The sequence below is a fragment of the Bolinopsis microptera genome, chromosome 9, assembly GCF_026151205.1.
Source record: "Bolinopsis microptera isolate Bmic1 chromosome 9, MBARI_Bmic_1.0, whole genome shotgun sequence".
Classification (NCBI taxonomy): domain Eukaryota; kingdom Metazoa; phylum Ctenophora; class Tentaculata; order Lobata; family Bolinopsidae; genus Bolinopsis; species Bolinopsis microptera.
The window spans coordinates 2,922,677-2,949,450 of record NC_087080.1 but is presented as its reverse complement, the minus strand read 5'-3'; the positions used below and the strand labels follow the sequence as shown (position 1 = coordinate 2,949,450).

The 26,774-nt window shown below is 37.5% G+C and overlaps 2 protein-coding genes across 3 annotated transcripts in view; one reads left to right on the top strand and one right to left on the bottom strand.

Moving 5' to 3' along the window:
• The first annotated feature begins 664 nt into the window (after positions 1–664).
• Positions 665–21,167, top strand: LOC134820695 (uncharacterized). The gene is made up of 6 exons (XM_063831225.1): positions 665–833; positions 3,218–3,261; positions 4,182–4,256; positions 19,231–19,336; positions 19,767–19,810; positions 20,616–21,167. Exons 1-6 carry the CDS (start codon positions 690–692, stop codon positions 20,764–20,766), a joined length of 564 nt encoding a protein of 187 aa, XP_063687295.1. The 5' UTR covers positions 665–689; the 3' UTR covers positions 20,767–21,167.
• Positions 21,168–23,006: 1,839 nt separating this feature from the next.
• Positions 23,007–26,774, bottom strand: part of LOC134821246 (trafficking protein particle complex subunit 10-like) — a 107,784-nt gene continuing 104,016 nt past the window's right edge. Inside the window, exons 18-21 of one of the 2 annotated variants that reach the window (XM_063831951.1) lie at positions 25,177–25,349; positions 25,059–25,100; positions 24,509–24,625; positions 23,007–24,357 (exon numbers count right to left, since the gene is read on the bottom strand). In XM_063831951.1, coding sequence (XP_063688021.1) covers positions 24,271–24,357; positions 24,509–24,625; positions 25,059–25,100; positions 25,177–25,349 — 419 coding nt within the window. In that variant the 3' untranslated portion in view covers positions 23,007–24,270. Of the gene's footprint in view, positions 24,358–24,508; positions 24,626–25,058; positions 25,101–25,134; positions 25,350–26,774 lie in introns of both variants that reach the window. The other variant, XM_063831949.1, reaches the window with a different exon arrangement.

Sequence of the window (26,774 nt, the reverse complement as noted above, 5' to 3'; positions counted from 1 at the left end):
CTCATAGAAGTTTTTACGATAAGATGGAGAGGATGCTTGGGACCAGTCGAGCTGGCCATGAGTGTAATGGAGACAGAGTATTTGATATTGTAACTTTACAACATGAGATTCCAACACATTGTTTGCATAAGCTAAAATGCATGCAAACTATAATATCATTTTATTACTAAAATAATTATTAATTATGCCTAAATGCTAAATTCAACTAACTGTCCTTACCTTTTATTTCAACTGATGTCTGATGTAGTACACTCACTTCACACATTATATGTATATAATATATTATGTAAATATTTAGATCTGGACCCAGTTGAGGAAGTTCACATTTTATGTAATCACTGAGTGGGGGAGGGGGTTTCTTAATGATAAACACAATAGGTATATTGTGTACAACACATATGGCTCACCTCCCAACCAGTGTCTAGATCTAGATTAATAATTAATAAATTTGACATTTATATTATATAATTTAACAGAAAAAGGTGACATAACTCAAATTTGTTGTAATGTGTTTTGACAGGTAGAACTGTAGAAGCAAGTTACAATTTAGGTTAGCTACTGCTTCAGGCTGATCGGTTGATCGCTGTAAAGAGCCAAAATATATTATATAATGTCACCTCCCCAGATCAGTGATGGAACGTTAATACAATCTCTTTCTAGCTATTTGGACGAGGGTCAATACAAGCGACATGACAAGATCATCTGCTCTAACACAAGCAGTTTCACGGGCGGAGTGCACCCCTGAACAAAAACATCAGCGAGTTATTGATTGGTTAAACGAGGTCCACAAAGTTCTCTACAAAAACCTTGATCTTTCAAAGCACTCCATTAAGGTAAGTCGCCTGATTTGTGTTTACTTAATTCTATTCGAATGTTGAGGTAGGTATTACTTTTTTGTTCACTTTCAGTTCATACCTTTGTTTATAAAATCATTGCTGTTGCTGAAACACTTGATATCGTTTCTGAAAAACACCGCTCCAAAATAAGCTCCAAACTGCACAGGTCCTAAACGCTGCAAAAAGATGCATCTAGAATTGGCCTTGCCTTAAATCTTCTGTTAGATTATCTTAAAATTTATTCCGCTTTTATTTTTATTCCCACTCGACTCTCGATTCCTTGCTAGCAGTCCGGTTAATTTAGTACCTTTAGTGGGTCTCATTTAATCATTAGCTCTAATTAAAGAACCTCTCAGTCTCACCCTCTCAGATTTTCACCGATCCGTTCATTTTTATAGCTTTATTATTTTTATCTTTTTACTACACTTACTAACAGTAACACGTGCATATTACAAAGGAGCAATAGTTTGCGGAGGCATTCTAGAACGGTATATATTTTAGCTTTCAGTTTCTGTTTCATTATCTTAAAATTTATTCCGCTTTTATTTTTATTCCCACTCGACTCTCGATTCCTTGCTAGCAGTCCGGTTAATTTAGTACCTTTAGTGGGTCTCATTTAATCATTAGCTCTAATTAAAGAACCTCTCAGTCTCACCCTCTCAGATTTTCACCGATCCGTTCATTTTTATAGCTTTATTATTTTTATCTTTTTACTACACTTACTAACAGTAACACGTGCATATTACAAAGGAGCAATAGTTTGCGGAGGCATTCTAGAACGGTATATATTTTAGCTTTCAGTTTCTGTTTCATTATCTTAAAATTTATTCCGCTTTTATTTTTATTCCCACTCGACTCTCGATTCCTTGCTAGCAGTCCGGTTAATTTAGTACCTTTAGTGGGTCTCATTTAATCATTAGCTCTAATTAAAGAACCTCTCAGTCTCACCCTCTCAGATTTTCACCGATCCGTTCATTTTTATAGCTTTATTATTTTTATCTTTTTACTACACTTACTAACAGTAACACGTGCATATTACAAAGGAGCAATAGTTTGCGGAGGCATTCTAGAACGGTATATATTTTAGCTTTCAGTTTCTGTTTCATTATCTTAAAATTTATTCCGCTTTTATTTTTATTCCCACTCGACTCTCGATTCCTTGCTAGCAGTCCGGTTAATTTAGTACCTTTAGTGGGTCTCATTTAATCATTAGCTCTAATTAAAGAACCTCTCACCCTCTCAGAAAACTCCGTTTGGAGATATTCCTTATTACGCTCTAAGTTATTAATTTTCCTTGTGTTTGAATCCTGTCACTTTTTAACTGTTTTTAGTCTTTGTTATTTTCGGCCGATTTCTGCACTTTTACACTGGGTCATCATTCATAATTTCTGGGATTGAGACGACTTATATCAGCATTAAAGGAAGAGTTTGCTTGTCTGACTTACTTCATTAGACACTTCTGGTCAAGAACTGAACAAGAACCAAATTCGAAAACTGGAACATCTAAATGACTCCGCAACCCAGGAATCAACTACTCAGTTATTATCGCTCAATAATCGGTTTGGTATCGACGTTACATACTTTATTATTTTTTATTTTAAAGCTGATTTTAGAAACCAGGGAATTAAAGTTACCCTCCTAAGGCTAACATTAAATCGCTGATTTTATTTATATATCACTTTTTTTTGTTCTTTCTTTTCCTTCAAAACATTCCAGTACATTGTGCAGAAAGTTGGAGATGAAGCCGTAGTACGTACATGTAGCATTGCACTGGATCGAACTTGCAGAGTGTGGTTTCCTCCAGTCTGCGCAGCGCGCTTATATAAACATACGCGGCGCAGATCGACTGGAGGAGATTGCACTGTGTAGGCTCCGGTGTAATGTGATATGTATGTAAGACGGCTTTACAAATTTTGGAAGCATGTAGGGATATATATCTGATACCAATCGTATATACTAAAAATACTCTAGCACAATTGTAACTGCAGTTTTACAGAACTCTAAATGCTTAATGAACACTCTTGCAGGTACCACCCGTATTCACACTCAGACCTGAGTTTAGTCATTTTCCGATACGAGATTGGGGACGGGTTCTATAAACAAACAAACAAACAAACAAACAAATCTTCTGTTAACCAGGAGTCAAACACTTTTACTCCGCATAACTTGGCCAGTGTGCCCAAGTCATTAACAACATTGCACTAAATATCATGCTTGTTGGCCGTTTATCGGGTTTACGGCGGTGTAATCCTTGCCATTAATGTTGTGTACTTGACTTTCTGCAACTCCATTAATGTTGTGTACTTGACTTTCCACAAAGCCAAGGAATGGGATTTCTGTAGTTTTATAAAATCAAAACGATGTATACTTGATTGTTTCAGCTGCATGTTAGAGAGGAAACAGAGAAAGATAAGATTTTTCCAAAGTGAGTTGATCATTACAAATTTCAATTTCATTATCTAGTCGGTTTCTCAGGGTTACCGAATCTTATAATTCTTTCTTTGAAATTCCTCAAAAAATTGGAGGTCTACATTTTGTCTTTTAGATCAATAACCATCCTTGTACAAAGCATAATACCGCGAGAATAAATTTAGGGCAGTTAAATCTAGCTTTACACCCCTCCTTAGATTAGTGTTACCATGGCAACTAATCGCCATATCGTATTAAAGGTATTATATCAGTGTTTTGCCAGGTCACATTTTACACAAAACACGCCAATTTTCTATGATTCTATAAAATCACTTCGTTATGTTAGTTATTATAATATCATGATGTCGATTACAGTTAGAATTAACAGCAATCATGTTCCTCTGTGTATACATACTCTACATCTTAACACTCCTACACACTATGTGGAGTACATGTACTCCACTGAGTGTGTAGGAGTGTTAAGATGTAGAGTATTGCGGGAGTGTTCAGTACACAAATTCACACATCTGCACTGTAACATACTACAATTTACAGCATTAATAATATACGTTGTTTACATTTTAAGTGTAAACTGGAATTTCACAGTGTCCGATTGAGATCTGGAGACCTCCTCTTCACAAAAGTGAAATTTAGAATACCACATAGTAGTTGGATACTACGAGGTCCCTAAGCTATGCAATGCTGGCCAAATGTCAAAACAGTATGCGCCTGACTTAATCAGCTGTGTCCTAAGATAAGCTCAAATAGCTCTCACACAGTCGTTTTTTATTCTAGCAGGTTCTGTTATATAACAATTGTCGGATAATCTAAAATAACACTATAAATCACACTTTTGGAGACAGGCCATGAAGTTTTAACACGTGATTTGATTGGTTGCTGATTAGTTCATGGTATAAACACAGTGCTCCGTTTCAGACAGGCACATGCCCCAGTTCACCGGCTGTACACTCAGGCTGATCACGAGAACATTAGAAACAACAACTGTAACAGGTTAGTTTCTACTTTCTTTAATTATTGTTAGTTTCATTGATACAATGATAATGCTTTTACACGACGATGAAATATTTTTCAACACTATTATAAAGACGCTCTATCATGATCATATTATATGATCACACTGTAAATCTATCAAATTCATTAAGGTGATGTAGTGAGACCCAGTCAATGTTAATGCTTGGCAAACCCTGTAGTATATAACTTGTCTTGTTGTATTATGTAATATATGATCAATATATGATTTACGTGACCATCAAAAGAGGTCACGTAATGATATGTGCGTGACCTCTTTTGTATCTAAAAATAATGCAAGGACTAAAGACCAACTAAAATGTCGACAAATGATGAACCTCCGTAAAATTTAATAGTTTAATCGACATTTCAATTGGTCTTTAGTCCTTCAATTAAAGATTGGTGAAAACCCTATTTATTTTGGTAGATGTTCATCGTCTTCTGTAGATGGCAGGTATAAGGTAATTTACATGACATGTACATTACCTTTTCAGCCAGAATATAATTCTGTCCGGTTTACATGTTAACAGATATTTTTTCCTTTTATTTGATACATTGTATCAAATAAAAGGAAAAAATATCTGTAAACATGTAAACCGGACAGAATTATATTCTGGCTGAAAAGTGAAACGTTTGCCATTTCAAGCAGACGGAACTGTTATATTTTTCAAAAGAGATTTTCGATTTCGAAATCATCACATAATAGATTGTTCACTTCGCTAGGACTCAAAAGATTAAAAAATTTGTTAACAAGCTCACTTAAAATCAATGAAATTTATTTTTACTTGATAAATATAATGGACTCAGTTAGTAAAATTGTCTGCCACAGAAATCAGAATAAACTCTTAAAATCATTATTATTTAATAAATCCTGTTAAATACATGCATTTTAATTGACTCTTTAGTAGAGTATCTTTCCATCCACATCGTAATAGCTTATTCGAGCCCATTCCATATTTTCAAATAACGGAGTAGTTCGCTGTTTATTAGTCTCATTATTGAAATACTGATATCTGGATATTATTCGGTGGCAAATTTTCGGCGTCAACGCCATCTTCAGGCTAAGATGGCGTTGACGCCGAAAATTTGCCCTTACTCCTAACTTCCTTGTTTCACTTGTCCTTGTCTCTTCCAACCGGATAATATCCAGATATCAGTATTCCATATTTTGATACGCCAAATTGAAAAAGAGTGTTTTATTGAACAGAATTTCTCGACATTTCAAATAGGTTCATTACATCCGGTATTTTGTCCAAGAATGTGAACGGACATTGCTCAATTTGACCGTGGGAAATGTGAAAATGACCCGTTCATCCTTTGTCCAACAGTGTGAGAAGGTTTTTAATAAATATCGTCGTGGTTTTGGCGGCGAGTGTATTGACTTATCCGTCACTTTTTATTTTTTAATTGGCCGGTGTAAAGGGGATACTGTGAAAAGTGAAATTTTCCGAATTTTTTCCAAATTTTTAATTTTTCCAGTCCTCATTTTCATATAACATTCTAAATATTTAGAATTAATTTTCACGGCAATTAATTTGGTAGTACTCACCATACATGAGGGTTTCAGCCCTGACTATATTATATATAAAAATTACCAACTTCGGTTTCAATCCTAGTTATGTTTGTTTATTGATCAGTAGTCAGTACAAAATGTCAATACTTTATAATACCACCAAATAGCTCACAGGTTAAAGCAACTACAAAGTTACACCAATTACCACTTCACTATTGAATATTATGGATTAAGGAAATATTATTGTATTCTCTGTGGCTGTGCAGTGCTCAGCTTACCTATGAAATAGTGTTACAGCGCTTACAAAGTACAAACCCACATCCCAAGCTATTGTAAACTGCTGTATAGCTGATTAACTGTGTCTGCTGCTGTACATCTAGTGACTGTATGAGATGTCTCTACGTAGTTTGGAAGGATCTACTAAACGAACTAGGATGTATTTTAAATCTTAGATAAAGTACAGATTTGGTAAGTTTCATAATAATACGTAATTCAAATGTAAAATTTACTTCTTCTCAGCAATAAAATCGCTAATTTATCTCTATTTTCTGAGTGAATTACAAAATAATATCTGAGTCACGTGCTTAATACGAATTGATTGCTGTCGTGAATAATTTACTTTAAAACAAGTGTGCAGTTTATCATATATTTAACTCTTGTAGGCTCGTGTATGTGTTAAATATAAATTATACACTCACTCTGTACTTGCATCATATTTTATCCATAATATTCTATATCTACAACAAGACTTGCCATGTTTTAAAGTAAACATAGTATGGACGAAACTCAATGTGCTTGACCATGATTGTGATGTGAAATTCACATGTGAATGGCCGCCATCGTCTTTTTCATAGTCCAACAATAGAAAGTATCGACTGAAATGAAATGGCAAAAGTTACAGATAAGTTGATAAACGTTATTGATAAGTTAATAAATGGTGTACGGTCTACATGGCTCCAAAATTTCCAAAAGTTTTATATGTGATTTGTTATTTGATTTCTGTAGAAAATACCAAAAGTTATTTTGCGGATACACTCAATTTTCACCTGTTTTATAAATAAACTCGGTTTGACGTTTGTAAAACATACACGACCAGTGCAGTGACACAGCCGTTTTTGCGGAAGCTTGGTGGTGGCTAAGTGTTGTAACAATGCCAAAAATTGCTGCTTACGTTCTGTTTGTTCCCCGGTAATTTTTGCCAAAGCAAAAAAAACTTACAATTTTGGAATTCATGGCGAGTGACGAACACAAATCCCAAATTTATAACAATGTGCAGCATGAGCACAGTGGTCAACACTAGAACATTATAATGGTGGCAGCATGGTGGCAGCACAGCGGTGAACACTAACATTATACAGGCAGAATGGTGGCAGCACAGCGGTGAACACTAACATTATACAGGCAGAATGGTGGCGACATAGTGGTGATGGCAGCCTTTATATGGGCGCCTGGAAACGTACACTACAATTGAGTGTTATTAAACATATTATAATGGTCAGGGAATATTCTTTTTTAGGTGGATGTGGCTATTAACACTAACGTGTGTGTTTCCATGGCAGATATATTACCGCTATTAAGAACAGGATCGATTTATTTTTATTGAGTCTCATTATGGAAAGCAGCAAGTTATTGCGAGTGACACAATATGTTCGTAAATTATTTGACAATGAAGCAATCTTACTGACAATATCACTGATTGGTTGGTTTTATTTTTTATGGTTGCTTTACTTAATCGTGTGTAGAATTGACAATGAGTGCGGATCATTAATACTACGCATCTCTTTTTTAAACCTATCCTATATTTAACTTATATGTTTGTCCGGAAATAAGCTTGTGGCAAACAATGGAAGACATTGCATAACCTTAACAAAACATACCCCTGCTAAATAATGATCTTCGGTTTGAACATAATCAGTAATGTTTTCTAAAACAAAACGTGAATCGCTAATATCACGTTGTTTCAAGTAACGAACAATGTAACATGTTGGATGTATCACAAGTAATGATTTACACAATGTTTTAACACCACCTCCCCACCATTATTAACAGTACTTACTACTTATCTGCTGCACTCTATACTCTCCTACTCTCCGCTACACAGCCGTGAAGAACAGTAAGCACTCCGCAGTACTCCATTGTTCGCCTCCATACTGTTTACTAGTTATAAAAAGTAGTGATATTGAGCTACAATGCGCTTTTGTGTGGTCGGACAATGGGTGGTTGGTGTTGGCTGGTGACTGTGTGGGTAAGTGGAGAGAGAGAGAGAGAGGTGTGGGGATGTTTAACCTCTGTGATGGTACCGTGACCGGAGCTGCTCATTACGAGGGTTTGGGAAGGTTATTAAAGAGTAGTTATTTCAAAGCAAGCACTGGTTTACACTTTTCATTATTATCTTTTATAATCAGACATAATATGCAAAAATATGAATTACCGTAAAATAATTTGGTTTAAAATAAAATACGAATTTCTGAGCTTCGATTAATGGTTTGAAGAGGCTTAGCAGTAATACTGAAGGGCCAATCCTCGTGGCCGCTGACGCCACTTTAGTATAACAGTTTTAAAAGTTAAAACCACGATTTACCGCGGTTTACTGTGTCCCAATATACTGATTTGCACCTTATTGAGTATTGACCGTAACGATCTCACTTTTAACTTTTTAAATTAAAACCACATTTTACCGGACTTTACGATTCACCGAAAATATTGGCCCAAGTATGCATTCCCCAAAATATCCCGATAAATCGAGGTTTTACTCAATACCATGCATAATATTTACGACAGAGATTTAGATCTACTTGTTATATTTCCTGGGTCTACTTGTTATATTTCCTGGGTCTACTTGTTATATTTCCTGGGTAAGCCCGTTAACATACATTTACCCGTTACATGACCATTAGCTCACCGTGTGTAATGACAAGAGCCCACTCTGATTCGTTTACATAAAACTCACTTGTCACCCGTTGGTTTATACTCAAAGCTCTCGACGTTTCTTAATGTAAATATAAAGAAACGTCGAGAACTATGAGTTACAGGATTTGGTGCTTAGTGATGAAGTCACAAACAGCTATATATCAGAACTCGCGCTCAGAGCTTACAGGCTAATATTCTCTAACTAGCATAAATAATATTCGATTCTATTCTATTCTACCTATATTATATCTATTCTATTCTATTCATGGTACATTCTCACATCAGACGACACAAAACACATCACATCATGTAATCAATAACATGTCATTCCCCGTACTATTCAGCAGAGTAGACAATATTGGTATAGGTCGCCAGATATCTGCGTCATATTTGTATAGTTCTAATATTTCAACAAAGACTGCAGCCTGGAAGAAGAGGCCATACAAAACCCTCACCTTGCAGGAAAACCTCAACTTTTACATTGAAACCGCGCCCTTCTGTAGAGTCGTTAGTTTTACGGTAACTTGCTAATTTCTATGGGAAAGTTGTTTTCAAAGTACACAGGATGAAGCACTCTAGACAGCAAATAAAATACAATTGTTTTGATAAAATATTATGATCACAATGATCTTGATAGATTTGCGCCAGCATTTCAGTTTCACAGATAAAATACACTAACTTAGAATTTCCTTTTCGGACTGTTTTTAAAAGATCCATTTATATTTGTGTGCCAATACATTGGGCACAATACAATTGAGTACTTAAAATTTGGGCGTGGGATTTGAACTTTATTAATTTCTATTAATTGAATTTATTTGGTATTAATTTGGACGCGAAAAATGTAAGCAAGAGTGCCACCCAAATGTTTCGTGGCTCAAATATTTGGGTATTACAATATATTATCGCCGAACCTTCTACTACTTCACTATTTGTTAATGTGTTTTATCATACCTATAAAAAGTTCATAATATTACTAAAATCCTATTACCGATAAATTGAATCCTCCGCTGATTGAATTACTAAGAAGTGATATGTCACGAAATAATCTCCCCGCGGATCACGACCGCCAGGTTTTGGCAAGCAAACAGTTCGTGATTCTATGACCGTAATGGACGGTTGGTAGCAACTTGTAACGGTTGCCATGGTCACCAAATTGGGAGACTAACAAAACATGAAGGTGTCTCTGTATGTTAACTTCTCGGGATTCTTTCTTCTTACATATACAGCTTACTGATAGTTGGATCATATCCGGTTGGAAGAGACAAGGACACATGAAACATTTGTCCTTATCCCTTCCAACCGGATATTATCCAACTATCAGTATTTCAATCATGAGACTAATAATCAGCGAACTTCTCCATCATTTGATATACAGAGCTCTTAATAAAGCAATAATTTCGTTATTTTAGAGTATAAAGTGAGCTGCGAACCGTCAACGGCAGGAGTTAAAAACTAATTTTAGCTAGTTAGAATGGTGGGTGATGTAAGAATAAGTTGGGTGTGGTGAGCTGGACAGGTGCTAAGAGTTGAGCACGTGTTAAGAGTTGAGCACGTGTTAAGAGTTGAGCACGTGTTAAGAGTTGAGCACGTGTTAAGAGTTGAGCACGTGTAACTAAGAGTTGAGCACGTGTGAAGAGTGGAGCACGTGTCATGTATGTTTAGTACTTGTGTGTAGGTAGTACAGCTGGTGAATTCGCTAATAGAGCTAATGTTTACTGCACTTTACTGCACTTAACAACATTTACTACACTTTACTACACTTTATTGCACTTAGCAACATTTTTACTAAACTTGACTACACTTTACTGCACCATTAGTTACAATTTACGACACTTTACTACACTAAATGTGCTGCAATTCTAATAGGCACTCCAACAACAGTGTTGTCATGTGTGCAGCAGCTGTAAACACTGATTTATCGGGTCACAAGGTCACAAACGTGTTTTCTGCTTCAGATGTGCTACCTCACTTGAAGTCGAACAGCCACTGTCTAACAATGTCCACTGTATTATACACACGTTACATAATAGGGAATCCTGGGCACATACGACACAATTTGGTCAGTTTTTTGAAGCCGGATTATGGAAATCCTGTTAGTGTCGTAAGCTAACTAAATTTACCCACTGTTAAAAATACAGTTACATGACAACACCATCTTAGCGATCAGAGATGAAGCAATTACATATTATAATATATACTGTTATATTATAACAGGTCACCACTCTCAGCTCTTTAATTACGTTTTGATCACGGTTTCAGTCAAATTGGATCGCATAGAGAGCTTTGAAATGGTTTAATTATTTAAAAAAGTTCAATCAGGTTAGCTTACACCTCATCGGCTGAACAGTGAGCACCGTGGGAGAAGTTTATGGAACTGAGGCCCATATTGGCGGACATGTCACCCCCGCCCCCCCCCCCCCCCCTCCCCCCTTATTTCGTTGTAAACTGTAACACCTGATTCCTTTAATTTCCTTCGTCCATTAAAAACCGTAATTAAATACCGAGTAATTTAATGCCGAAGTATTGGATTTTACCTTCCATGGTAATTAGATTCAATATAAAGCTCTAATATCCTGACTGGGCAGTGGGCCCTTTAATCACGTACGCAAATAAGCTCCATTTTAATAGTTTCAACAATATCTTATCTTGTGTGGGTTTTTGACTTTTAAATATTAGATAATAATTATTATATATATTTTTGAATAAACATTGGCTGGTACTTCAGGTCGGTCCCCAACAACAAAAGCATTCAAGATTTAAAAATTGTATGTTGAAAAGAACTCGTTTATTTTCGTCCATACTATCTGATGTAAAACGTGTCAAAAAGTTGCTCATTATATATATATCGTAGTAACAATTCAGTATGTAAAATTCTCATTCATCCTCATTATATAATAATTTCTCTTATTATTCGAATGTTTCTGCACGTATGACCGCCCTAGACCCTAGTGCAAATTAGAACGCTGCATAGTAATTATGTATATTATATACAATATACACCCTAATACATACACCCGATATCATATGTATCAATGCACGAATCTCAAAATTTAGTAAGATTACCTTAGACAGAAGACATGACTTAACGGTCTAATTCGAGGTATTTACCTTTACCTTTACTTGAACTACCTGGTAAAGTTAAGTCATACTTCTGTAGGCATGTTAACCGTTTAGGCATGTTAGGTCATGTTCGGTGGTATTAATGGTAATTTCCAACTGCTGACAGTGAACCTTTAGTTCCGATTGATAATCAGTGGTTACCATGGTGCTAGATGCTACTCCAAATTTGTGGCCACCAATTACCTTAAAATCAAGTTGTTTTGACTGTCGGCCGTCGGTACACACTTTATTTTACAGTTTTAACACACATTTGATAATCTTGGCGTCAAATATTCAGCAGCCCAAAAAGATGAAAAGTGTAGTTAATATCCGATATTAACTTCGATATATTTGAAGTTATTTCCGATAGGAATATTAATTCTGGCAACTTTTGCAGACAACACGTTGATAAGTTAACTTACTGGATAGTAGCAAATGGTACGACTTGGGTCGGAAGTATCATTGTAATTTACACTTTCAGACAAATATACGGAGAATTGTTGCTTAGAAATTGAATTTTCAAATTACAGGCGACATATTTATAACGTCATGAAACCTCTCTCTTTACTAATTTAATCAGACATTTCTTAGATTTACTGTCCATAAATAATAACTTACAATTATATTCATATTTTTTTTTTTTTTTTTTTTTTTTGAAACTTTTACAAAATAGCAAATATACAAATGTACAGCAAGTCGAACAAACATATAAAATGGGCCGAAATGTATAAATGCTATAAAGCGTGGGTCAGTGAAACAAGTACAGAGGACAACTTTCAAAACAGGAGTTTTATGGCCGCCCAAAGTCTCAATAACATCACCTCCACCTAGTAATAAAATTATGAAATATGAAAAGTGTGAAACAATCAAATAATAAAATATTCAAAATATATAGTTGTCTCTTAAATACAGATAACGTCTGAAAATTCTTAAAATAATCATCACTCCTTCATATACTGATCAGTGTCCGAGAGTGTAACTCATGATGACTTCTTATCACGGCTACATACCTTCCCGTACCGGATGTAGTGGTCGAGATGAGTCTGTTCCGCCCTCTTCTTCTTCAGGTCAGTGACCAGATGCTTCCTTGTTGCTCGTTCTTCGCTGGATCTGTCTGGACATATCCATACATCTTTGTGCGTCTCCCTCAGTCTCCCTGTTTTCATCAGAATCTGATGAACCGCTGTTGAGCTTGGGACGGTGATCTTGACTGGTCGGATAGCCGTACTACCTGGCCTCTTCCAACCGACTCTAGTCGCTTCGAAGTGAGGTTTCTCCCCGATCTCCTCCAAAACTGCGGTAACTAGCGCTGGAAGCTGTTCTTCCTCCTCTTCTTTCAGCCCAAACACGATCAGGTTCTTGCTCCTGTCCTCCTCTGCAGCCACACTCTTCATCACCTTCTTCAGGATTTTACTGTTGCAGACCGTACCACTTGCACTGTTCTGTTGAACAGCTGCACTATAGTTCTGAATCCCTGACTCCACCGTTGTTTGGACTGTCTCCTCAACAGACGTCTTAAGCAACTGTAGTTGTTCGTCCTTCTGCATCAGCAGCTGGCCCTGCAGTCTGATCACCTTTTCTTTGTCTGCTAGTGCTTCCGTCTTGAAGCACTCGATGATCTCCTTCAAGAGATACATCTGACTACTCTGCCGACGAACAAGGTCCACTGCATCCACAATCCATCTAGACAGAGTCTGTTTATCCTTAGTCTTGATCTTTTCACGACTTTCGTAGTCAATTTCACGGTAGTCTATATGCAGGTCTTTTTCTAACTGATCGGACCAGCGTGCAACACAGCCTTCCACATCTTCCTGTTGATCATAGTTGAACTCCTTAATCAACTCCTGGGATCGGGTCAAAGTTGGGTCATCCCCCATAGTGTACTTGTATAGTAATGTACAAGTACACACGCAAAGGTAAACTACGCGGTAACAGCAAACTGAACTTATTGCAAATTTACAAAAGATAAGAGAGCTCGATATTTGCAACACAAGCTACACTGATTACACACACTACACAACACAAGCTACACTGATTACACACACTATTTGTTCGAAGGATTCAGTAAAACGACCGGTGTTGTATAAAAATTGAAATTTAAACAACTATGGAAACTGGAAAGTTCAGGGCCACCACTAAACTGGAATTATTGTCCTGAAGAATTTACGGAAGAATTTACGGAATGCATTGTAATAATAATATGTACAAGCTTTACTAATCCAATAAAAACACAAAAAACTTTCCATCAATTTCTAAATTTATTGTACGATAAATATTCAAACAACTAAGAACGAAATTGAAAATAATGATAAAAATGCCAACAAATTTAAAAATATTAACTTATAAGTTTGTGTTTCTTGGATTCCATCCCAAATTGTAAATATTAACTATGAACACGTATTCTGCAACTTTTTGAACTTAAAAATATTAACAACGTTTCTGTAAAACAAAAACATACGAATAGTGATATAAAGTTGCATCATTGAACTTAAAAACAATTGATGAGTTACATGTCTTAAAAATTTAAGTAACAATTGGAAGAATTTTCTGGAATCAATAGGTAAATACATATCATGTTTTTAAAATGATAAGCCCATAGCCTAGTTTTTCTAGCCTATTATTTTAATTTCTTTACTCTTTAATCGTGCGGAGATGGAGTATCAAACATAAACTCTGTAAGTTGTTTAATTCTAGTATCATTCCTTGGTTCTGTTGTGGAACTACTCTCTGGGGACATCATCCTACCAATAACTGATTTCTCATTCACCTTCACAGTCCCTCGTAACCTGGCTGATTCAGCTGGTTTAATAAAACTAGTCCTAACGTCCGGTGGATGTGATGATGGAGTCGGTGGTTCCACTCTTACTGTGATTTTCTTTGAGTGTTTTGCTCCAGTTGTCCCCGGCGATGGTTTCATCGGTGATATCTTAGGCAGTTCGTCTAGTAGTTTGGTGAGATCAGAATCATCGTCAGAGTTCTCTTCAGCTTCTCTGAGCCGTAATCGGAGTGAGACAGAAGCTTTTGAAACTTGGGAGGTTCGAACATCTCGAACTTAAATTGGTTTTCTGTCGAGCGAAAAGCGGCATCAAGTCCCTGGTCAGAGGAAGTCGCAGGTTCAGTTTGACTGGCAGTTTGACTGGCAGTTTGACTGCTCTGGTTACTATCTGCTAAATGATGAGGCCAGACGAACACACTATCTGGTGAATCAGTAAACGCGTGATCGGATAAATGTTTGAGAGTGCTGGCAGTTGTGGGACAGTCCTCATCAGAGATAGGAGATCCTAACTCCAGATTAAGGTTAGCAGTATCTGGGTGGAGCAGGGTAGTGTCTGACATTTCTCTTGTTGATCAGTCGATGTGCTCGGATGTTCTGCATCATTACTCGTATCCTGGATATTATCTCTCCCTGACAGCATAAACATACGCTGTTTAGCCAGTTCCACACTGTCAAACACTCCAATCTCCTCTAAGCTCTCCGCGGTTCCCTTGTAATACCCGTCCTCCTCCTCCCCCTCACTCTCACTGTTATCACGTGACCTGGAGTAGGAATGCAGAGCGTTCCTCACGTACGAGTCCAGGATAAACACCCTGTTCTGCCACACGTGATCCCCTAACACCTCCACTGTTTCCTGAGTAGCATTCCTACAGTTGGGAGCGTGGAGTTGGCCAGGCTTGATGCTGGGGTCCCCTTTCTTTCTGCACCACGGCAGTTCAGCTCGCTTGCTGTTTATCTCTGTTGTGCTGAACCGCACCTGCTTCTTGGTCTTCGCTTTCCAGTGGACTCTGCTTGCTTTAGGGTTCAACCAGGGGTTGTTGGTTCTCAAATCTTTACCGTGTATCTTTTCCAGCAACTCAAGGAACCCGAATTTGTGTAATTTTGTGCTGGAGCTCGGTTCGTTCTGATTACTTTTCCGGACTGTACCGCCGTCCTTTTTAGGACTTGGTATATTCAAGTCAAGCAAGAAATATGCGTTTGTGACTTCCTCCGATCGCATGTCTTGGTTTTCTTCTTCTTCAAATACGACGGTTTCAAAATCAGTCGTTTCTTTTTGCTCCGACATTCTTCTTCAAGTGACATTGTTACAGCATGCCCTTCTGAAAAACAATATATTATGATATAAAACCATAATTCAATCCGTAACCACATTGCAAAATTAAATATTATGAAAGATCCAGAGGAACAAATTACTAAAGTATCAAAAACTCAACAAATAAGTAACCCTCAATTCCCACGAGACCCAGAGAGTGCACGAATGTAAATGAGGTACGAAAATGTGTTCGTGAAAACACAAACTGCTTTTATATAAACCTGAGGAATTATATACTCCCGTGATCTAATGCGTGAATGATGTCATAAATCACGGGTTCGACATTCCAGAAATTTCTCGAATAGTCTACACAGTACAAGATACAAGATTGTATTAGCACTTTCTGCGCTAGAAGAATAAAGGTTGGGTTTCAAATGACATCACAAAATGTTGTACTAGAATATTCGACAAAGGCGAAATGATGAACATATAAGGCAAAATTCGTGGTACAAACAAGCTACGAGATAATTTTGTGAATTGCTAACAAGTGCACTAAAAATAGCAAATCCAGCCGAATCTAATTAGCAAGCATCACATTTACACTGGCAGAAAAGCGGCACAAACGTGTCTGCAAATTAATTACATTGTGTAACTAATCAACAGATATTGCTGGTAGCCATTTTAGGAGAGTTTAAAATTACGAGCTGATAACGCTTGAATTAGATAAATTATCGTCGTGTAGCGAAATGAGTGACAAAGGAACGCGAACGTGTATAGAACGCGGCTCATCGCCGTGTGTAGTATCAATAGCATGTAATATAGAACTACTATAGTGTGCTTCTAGCTGGCTAATGAATGAAATGTGATCACCATCGCTGTGTGTGATTCAGGGAATAACGTTGTCATGGAAATGTGATTTGCAAATGTGATTCCTAACATGTCCGAGGGACAGGATACTGAGAAACAAAATCGAAATAGAAATTGTGTCATCCAGTAAAATTCTTTGCATAACTTTAACTGTTTGAGGAGACAGAAAGATAAACTCACAACTCAACAGACGTGTGGAACTACTCATAGACTGAGAAGTTACTCAAAACCTGGTTTCAAAGTCCACGCCTATACCATTGAACAGTGTATGTACTGCAGGTTATGGGATGGTTTATTGCCGTTTTATGTAGAGCCAGGCTGCACTAGTTTTGATAATCATGTTGTGACTGTTCAACTGAACTAAACAGGTTCATCAACAATGACAATAAAAAGCTAAACAAGAAATGAAATAGAAATTGTGCTCACGTGTCCAGCATTCCTTGCACAACTGTTTGAAACATTCCTAGACAGGAAGATCTGAGTGAATCTCAAGTTGTTCACAACTGTTTGAAACATTCCTAGACAGGAAGATCTGAGTGAATCTCAAGTTGTTCACAACTGTTTGAAACATTCCTAGACAGGAAGATCTGAGTGAATCTCAAGTTGTTCACAACTGTTTGAAACATTCCTAGACAGGAAGATCTGAGTGAATCTCAAGTTGTTCACAACTGTTTGAAACATTCCTAGACAGGAAGATCTTAGTGAATCTCAAGTTGTCCAGCATTCCTTACACAACTGTTTGAAACATTCCTAGACAGGAAGATGTGAGTGAATCTCAAGTTGTGCTCCATCTAAATCCCGTCAAGCATGCAACTCAAACCAACTATTGAGTAGCTTCTAAGATGCAATCACAACTCACAATCTGTGCAATAATGTGCGATAAACATCATAGAATTGTACTGGAATACTGGTCAGTACTGGAATACTGGTCAGTACTGGAATACTGGTCAGTACTGGAATACTGGTCAGTACTGGAATACTGGTCAGGATGTCCAGTATCCACGCCCATGGTACTACATTGGAGAAGATATTAATAATACAACGTTTGGATAATAAAATATGATCCTACTTCGTTTTAAGTAGAGCCAGGTTGCTTAATTATGTTGTAATTGCTCAACTTAACTAAACATAGATCAATACTATAATGTGATTAAACCCAGGCTTCTTTGTCATAATATGAAATAATGCTCATAATAATATCGTCTTGGACCATTCGACCAGATCCGCTGAATTATGTGTAAATCTACGATGTTTTGTGATCGCTACTCGAAAATCTTGACGGGAAAGCTCTTTAATAATCCAGTTGAATTTTAGACAATGCGTAATAATTCTTAAAAGTTAAAGCAATGTTAGCAACCTGCAGTGTTGCAGAATAACTTTATCAAACATTTGGGAAATTATAATAATCGAATCTAATTCTACAGAATTGACCAGCAGTATTCATTGCCTCACGTTATAATGTGTTGAATACCTTACCCAAATAAACGTGATCTTAAACTCAGATGAAATATATGTTGAGATTTTTAAAAAGTTTTACAGAAAAATATCATAAGGTGATGCAGCGAGGACAATATTTTGTACCAAGAATGAAATGAGGTAATGATAAGATTAAGGGTTTATCTTTTAAAGATGAAATTAAAGTTTTATCTAAATTTACGTTTTTAAAATGTCGATAACAGTAGATAATACATTAGACTCTTTCACTTGCACACAACCAATGAACAGGTAAATTATATTTAATGGACTTCTTAATGAGTAATGACGACATAGCCCCATTGATAATTCTAATTATAAGCGAGCAGCTGCAGCTGTACAAGTAGAGATTTAGAAGGTAATAAAGAACGGAATCAAGTGTACACGAGAGGAACTACCAGTAGGGGCGTGTTATAGAGTTATTTATCAGACGGGGGATCGGCTGTAATAGACACGAAATATGATCACTTAATGAACATTTAACTGGTTTGGTGATGATACTGCTATCAAATACTGTAAACTGAGTTGAGGTGGAGAAGTAACTTGAATGTGTAGATCTGATTTATTGCTTCAACATTTTAAATCTTGGAGACTCAGAAACGTTCAGATCCTTCTTTTAATACATTGAAAACGATTATGACAAATTTAGTCATTGTAGGGGGCTGATATAATAAACATCATAAGAACACCAAATGACAAATATAGGAAATAAAAAGTCGAACATACCCTGTAAATACCAAATAGTAAAGGTATTAGCAGACAGTTCTGCGAACTTAAACGGTTATACACAACGTATGGCAGTTGAACATACAACAAAGTCTATGAGTGAGTCTAGCACGCAATCGTGATACCGCTTCTTCCTTTATTAAACCACTTAAAGCTATTGTTCACATTACGTCATGCATGTCACGTGCATTTTAAACTGGATAATATCACTCCTTTTAAAAAGTTAAAATCTGGTTCTAGCTTTATTTTGCTGTAGAGTTTTCGAGAAGTTTCCGAAAGATCTCTTTCGGAAATTTAGGCATTTCAATTTTTATTACGCTATTAACAATTGCAATTTCAGGGCGGCGACACGAGAAAAGCCCAAATTAAAAGAGCAAAACAAGTCTAGCGGAAATCAGCTGCCATCCATACCAAAACGGCACTTTTCATCCTCTAACAGCAGCCAAGTACGTTGTTATCTTTATTACAAACTGCTGATTATTTAAGATATCAGTTCTATTTATCTTATTATGCAAATAATATGTTATATTTTATAAAACAAAGTATACTTCACACTATAATTAGCACTACACTTATTTTCTATTATTACCACATTAAGGCTACAATATATTTATATGTGTGTTTATAAACACATATATAAATAGTTGTGTTTATAAACACAACTATTTGCTTATTGTTAAGATAATGATATACCGTCTATTTTATCGTAGCCCTACAAAACAAATAAAACAACAGATAGGCACGTATTCTAGTAATTTAGCCTTTTAAAATAAAACACTGCTAAAATCCTAAAAAGAAGCTGCACAATGTACTATTTTCAATGCTAATTCCGCACTATGTAGTAAATTAAACTAAATTGAAATAAACTATTTACAGCCAACAACATTCCAGCGCAAGAGTTCAGGTCAAGTTACTACAAGGTAAGACCACAGCTATAAGTAATATCATAAAAACACAAGGACCCAGGAAGATGATGTCAGGGCACGTGGTTCAAGCACGTGGTTAAAGCACGTGGTACGCCCTTGCTTCCTATTGCGGTGTATAATGTATATTGTGTATATAATAGTGGTGGGATATATTGGGGTACTTCACTTACAATGTAGCACAGGAAATTTGTGCATCAAACTTGGAATTTGCCGGCGTGATTTGAAGATTTATTGCGTTTACAAGCTGGAAATATTATGATCAAATCTTTCGACTGTCTTGTTATTTGTGATCATGGAGCACGGCGTCCTAAGAATTTACCGCAAAATATACAAATCTTTTGTTCGCCCGGCTTTTGGTTTACGCACATTTTCTAATAGTACATTAGTCTTTGCGTCTAGATACACTTTGATCAATCCACGGAATAAGCATGTAAGTAATATGCCCAATATGTTATAAGTATGCAACAGGCAACTAGATATGACGATGATTTAAATTTTTGTGATGCTCATACTGACTGTAACATTTTAATTTCATGCTCGCTTTATAACTCCGACTGCGCTTCGTATTTGTCTGGTTTCTGACCGTTGCTACGAATCAAGCTACCATGGTACATGGAGAGCAAATTAGTTTGAAATTCAATAGCCACCAGATGCAAACGATAGCATTGTTTATTTTTATGGTGCCGGCAATGTCAACCTCATAAACAAAGTTTGAAAGTGTACGTGCTATGTGATTGCGCGCTTAAGAGCCGCGCGCACGTGAACAGATAATTTTAAAATAACTTATCAATTCTTTCAGGCCACCGATAACAAGTAGAGTTATAAGAACGACCAAGCAACAACAGCCAGTCAGCAAACCAGTCCTCATGTCCACCACTCCCAGAAAACCTACCACAACCTTCACAAGGACCGGAAGATTACGGTCCTCGGCCCCCATAACCGCAGGATGACTGGGAGATGACGGGACTGGTAGCCAGGGAAATGTACATTTTTAAGTTTGTTCATTTTAAAATTTAATAAGAAAAAGAAATGAACGAAAGAAAGATTCGACATGGAGTAAACTGTGCACTGGATGTGTCTCCGAATTGTCAGAAATAATCCACAGATGTCAGGGCCAACTTAAAACGAGGCGTTGATTTGTGATTGTTTGTAGCAAAACTGATAAATGAATGCTGTAGAACCATTTGTGAATTACATTGTGCCTAATTGCAGTAAACTCAACTCCGCTTTTAATTAGATTTTATATACTAAATTAAGATTTTCTCAACAATTGCAGTAGACGCTGATAATTGTCAAGAAAACTGATGTGATTTTTTCAATTCTTTACTAAATATTAAAAGACAATTTTAAAGACTGCGTATCCTTTTGTGAATATTTAAAACAAATTTACATAATCAAAGTTTAACATCGAATACTTGTCAATCAAAAACACAAAAATCGAAATCATTTTATTCAAATTCAATACTTTTATAACTTGGAGTGTATTGTAATGATGATGCTTACGGTTCCTAAAACAAGGAAGAGCAAGAGGTGTCAAGAATTTCAAGGATTTTAAAAGAGCGAAATTATGATAATTGGGTGCCCATTCTGGATGCATGCCCAATTGTGGTCACAAGGAAAGGGAAATAAGCCCTAAATCTCATACGCCGACTGAGAGAGGAAACTTGGCATTGTGAATGTGACTTCTTCCCCAGCACGAAAATATATCGCCAAGATGCAGAAATTATTACCTGCACACTGCGTGTCCGGCCTAAGAGATAACAATTTCTTTAAGGGGGGGGGGGGGGGGGGGGGGGGGGGGGGGGGGGGGGACAATGGATATTTTTTTGTGAAACTTGATTTCGAGATAGCAGTTGACCAACAAACTAGGACCAGTGACCAAACTTTTGAGGGGGTCCCGGACCGCAACCGCCAAACGGTGCCCGCGGGGCAGCCACGCACATATTTGGTCCAAATTAGGCCCAATTTAACCAAATACCCTTAACATGCCCAAAACCCAGATTTTAGGTGCTCTACTTGTAGCTAGTGGTCTCCTGAACTCGTATATGAAATTTCATCAAGATTGGACAAAAAATGACTGAGTTATGAGCCAAAAACCATATGCCCATATTTGGGCATACGCACCAAATTTGGTAGATTTCGTCCCATAAATTGGGCAAATATCATCATTTTTGAATATAACTTACTTTATAAGAAAGGTACGCCTAAACTACATATTCTCTGTAAGTTATAGCTTTATATCTGTTTAAATGTGGATACTAAGGCGAAAAAACCACAAAAAATGAACTAAATTGCCCGTATCTTGGTTCGCGATATTCGCGGAATTGATCTCATTAAAATTGTAACAACTCAATCAGTTTTCAAAATTTTTCCATGAAATTTTCGGAATCGACTCGAAATCGCATTTCCACCTTATTTTGAGAACAGATTTTTGATTTAGGCCTCCAAAAAAATTTGGCGGCCAAATTCCAAAATTTTCCCGGAAAAATTCAGAATTTGGCCGCCCAAATTTTTTTTGAGGCCTAAATCAAAAATCTGTTCTCAAAATAAGGTGGAAATGCGATTTTGAGTCGATTCCAAAAATTTCATGGAAAAATTTTGAAAACTGATTGAGTTGTTACAATTTTAATGAAATCAATTCCGCGAATATCGCGAACCAAGATACGGGCAATTTAGTTCATTTTTTGTGGTTTGTTCGCCTTAGTATCCACATTTAAACAGATATAAAGCTATAACTCATAGGGAATATGTAGTTTAGGCTTACCTTTCATATAAAGTAAGTTTCATTCAAAAATATTGATATTTGACCAATTTATGGGACGACATCTACCAAATTTGGTGCGTATGCCCAAATATGGGCATATGGTTTTTGGCTCATAACTCAGTCATTTTTTGTCCAATCTTGATGAAATTTCATATACGAGTTCAGGAGACCACTAGCTACAAGTAGAGCACCTAAAATCTGGGTTTTGGGCATGTTAAGGGTATTTGGTTAAATTAGGCCTAATTTGGACCAAATATGGGTGTGGCTGCCCCGCGGGCACCGTTTGGCGGTTGGGGTCCGGGACCCCCTCAAAAGTTTGGTCACTGGTCCTAGTTTTTTGGTCAACTGCTATCTCGAAATCAAGTTTCACAAAAAAATATCCATTGTCCCCCCCCCCCCCCCCCCCCCCCCCCCCCCCTTAAAGAAGAGTTTACGTAATCAGCCAACCATCATTAACTCGCCGTTGACCATCTAGGCTCAGCCTTTCGCTCTAAAATGTCGGAAAATATACAAAACTTGTGGCCTCTCGGATCAACCTAAAATGTATCCGGTATTCTCTGCAAAATCTATATTATCAATCGTGGTATAAAGTCCACAACAATAAGACAGATCTGAAGTTTTAAATATCTACCACAAAGTTTTGCAAGTTAATGTTTCTATGCTGGGCACACTTCCACCAACGACAGTGCATTATAAAGGCACATCCTGTGAGGGGGGATTTCCGCGATACTCTCGCTCGTCAAAGTGTTCAGCACGATCGAGCTCACCACCCTCATCCGCTCCTTGCCCCCCGTGTAGTCCACCTTCTCTGCCCGAGGCATTGTGGTCATAGATCGCTTCCTCGTGGTACTCGGGGATCGTACCATCAGCGGGTCTGACTCTCTGGAGGACAACGACTTAAGTTCTCCAGAGGTGTCAGGTTCGTCAGTCGTGATGTAAAGCATGTCACGACTGTTACCAGTGGTTTGGAGTTGAGGATCTTTGTATTCCCATAGTAAGATTTTAGGATATTCAAGCAGCCCTTTTGTGAGTGCCAGCAGCTCTACTCTAAAAGTCACCTTTTCAACGATATCTATTTGACGCCGCTTGTACCCACAGACGGCCCACTCCCCGTTTTGAGAATCAACGCCGTAAAGCAGCCTCCAGATTCTTTTATCTTCGGTATGATTGGAAGCTACAGTTTTCTGAGCCACTATGTTAACCTCGAACATACACGTTTCACCCTCACGTGGTACGCTGGTCAGACAGGATAGAGACACAGAAAAGTGAGGGTCCTTTGGACGAATCTCAACAGGAGAGATGAAAGAGTAGCACTCAGCTGAACCTGGCAACTTGTACTCCAACTCAACTTTAGCTTCTTTTGGAAATGTGCCAGCAGACTTTTCCATACTCCAGATGTAACAATACTTTTGTTTTGGCACCAAGTTCCTCTCCGCAAAGGGCATGATACTCTTGAACGAACCAGGGTTCTCCAGGTGACACCCTGTTAAGACCATATCGGTGGGTAGATTAGAAGTACACTCAGATATAAGATACATCAGCTCACCCTGGAACCTGTATTTTGTCTGAACGAGGAAAGGTTGATAGAAAGTGAGGAGGAGGGAGATACTTCCTGCTATCCAGGATATATCAAGCAAATGCTGACAAAAGTACTCTTTGCTGTCACATATCATTGGTACAGGTAAGTGGATTAGCTTTTTGAAAGTAGAGCTGGTAAAGTAAGAGTCCAAGTCTCCCCGGTCTTCTGCAGTGTGAACAGGCCTTGTTCTTCTTCTCCCTGAATTGAAAAAGATAGATTAGATCGTTAAATACAGAACTTGTAGACACTCAATAGGGAAATCCGTAGACTTTTATTCAATATTCAAGTTCACACTGATAAATGCAAACAAGTACGTAGAGGCACTGGATTAACGTTATCACAATCATACCTCTATAGAGTATGTTCCATTTTCCACAGGGATTAGATCCAGTCCAGCAGTCGCAGTTTTGATACTGATACTCAACGAGTGGAAGGCTTTGTCAGTATTGATAGCTAGAGTGCAGAACTGGGAGGTTTTTAAACGTTAGCTTTGTCAGTATTGATAGCTAGAGTACAGAACTGGGAGGTTTTTAAACGTTAGCTTTGTCAGTATTGATAGCTAGAGTACAGAACTGGGAGGTTTTAAACGTCAGCCTATATGAAAAATAAGGAATACTAGGTATACACAGTGAAACTTCCAACACAACCACAAAGAAAAATAATGTATCACAACAAAGAGAGTTTAAAATTGTGTATTAAATTTAAGCCGTAGGACATACATATTACATTACACTGAATCGAGCTGTAATTTCCTCCAGTCTGCGCCGCGCGCCTATGTAGCCGTACGCGGCGCATACTGGATGAAATTACACTGTGTTGACTGCGTAAGCTCCAGTGTAATGTAATATAAATGTACTACGGCTTAAAGGATGAACCGAGGCGGAAAGAAAGTTTCTAACCTGTTGTTTATCAGATAACCAGACCCCAGCAGCAGGTTGAACCTGTTGACCGAGTTGGAAAGAGAGTAATTCTAACCTGTTGTTTATCAGATAACCAGACCCCAGCAGCTGGCTGAACCACCTCTACACTCACCCCAGACGCTTCCATGTCCACCTCCACCGCCTCCAGCCAGGAGGGCACCACCGGGGACTTCAGTCTGAAGATAACACAGCCCACCTGGATCTGGAGACTGGAGACTCCGTAGAGACCTGCGTGGGACGGCAGGACGGACATAGATACGTTGTTACTTCCTGATGTGCGAATGCTTTTTAGTTATATACCCGTTTCATGTTGTATATTAAATAGTAATAATAAATCATAGCAATTCGATAGCTGTCGAAATGCCGAGGACCTATAGTTTTAACTCTAAAAAGGAGTAGGTAAAATAATATACATATTTTATGTGGTTAAGGTGCTTAGTCTGCTTAGATTCTTTTAATGGTTAGGTCTCGAGCAGAGACAACATAAAGGTGTCAGTGCGAACTTTTTGAGAACAGTTTTTAGAAGAACATTGTTCTATAAATGTGTTTTTCCTGATCTTTATCAGGAATTCAAGGCAATTCTTTCTTTCCGATGTTGTTAAAGTTACCTCACAAAAACGTTAGACCTTAACCATAGTTGTCAGCTTGTCAATCTTATCTCATTGTACACAACTGACAGCAGTGTGGATGGTTTTATCCGATTTTTGTAGATTTTTATGGAGGTTGTACCATTGTAAAACGTACATTGTGACAGTCTAGATGGCAAAATATTTTTGAAAATGGTCCTAACACAGCTTTGTGAAAACCAATAACATTGGGTGAATAGATTAGGTGAACAATTACTATGATGCAGGCAATTATCTGCGCTGATCCAGCATTCTGCATATGTAATTGCAGTAGTTTAATTGCTGATTCATACTTAATGGTGACTCGATAGAAGTCATGTGACGGAGATCACGTGATAACACCTTTCACTAATTATAGCCCTCAGGATCGCATGGGTCATGGTAATATAAACCGGCCGTAATGTGTATTGAGGTATGTAGTATGTACTAATCGTTAGAGCTTTCGCTGACGTTGAGGTGGAAAAAACAAGCCAATATCGAGTTTTGTAGCCACAATCGCCCCGGAATACTTTCAACATAACACTACTATATAACAAATAATTTGAGGTGACACTCCTGTGGATGGCCCTCAAAGGCCGAAACTAGTTGAGTCTTCAGCAGATCACCCTGGAATACGTCGTATCATTTGTTTGATGACACTTAACTATCATGTACTAATTGTAGTGGTGAACAGTCGCAGCTCGGGCTATGTTTGTATATATATCAGAGATCGCAGTATCTACATTCTACTCTGACTGATTGAATAGCTATTTTCCTGTTGGAACATGCAGGGGGATGCCAAAATACTGCAATTTAAAGCTGAGGTCCCAAGGTAATGAATCATACTAACATAATATTATCATGAATTGGGTCATGCCATGTGAATTTTATATGCTAATCTGCATTCATCACGCTATAAATTCTTCTTGTGTAATGAGTAAGCACGAGAATTTACCTATGATACTAATACTATTAATAATAATTAGAACCCATGGATTCATTTTTTCTGGAATTGCCATTTAGTGACAAATTGGTGCTAGTGCTACCCACCCATGACGGGGTGTTAAACTGTTATAATCATGTAACTTGC

Excerpts from the sequence above, each read along its gene's own strand:
- LOC134820695 (XM_063831225.1), top strand. The coding sequence starts at position 690 with ATGACAAGATCATCTGCTCTAACACAAGCAGTTTCACGGGCGGAGTGC. Across the intron at positions 19,337-19,766 it reads CATCCTCTAACAGCAGCCAA|CCAACAACATTCCAGCGCAA; the intron begins GTACGTTGTTAT and ends AACTATTTACAG. Across the intron at positions 19,811-20,615 it reads TCAGGTCAAGTTACTACAAG|GCCACCGATAACAAGTAGAG; the intron begins GTAAGACCACAG and ends CAATTCTTTCAG.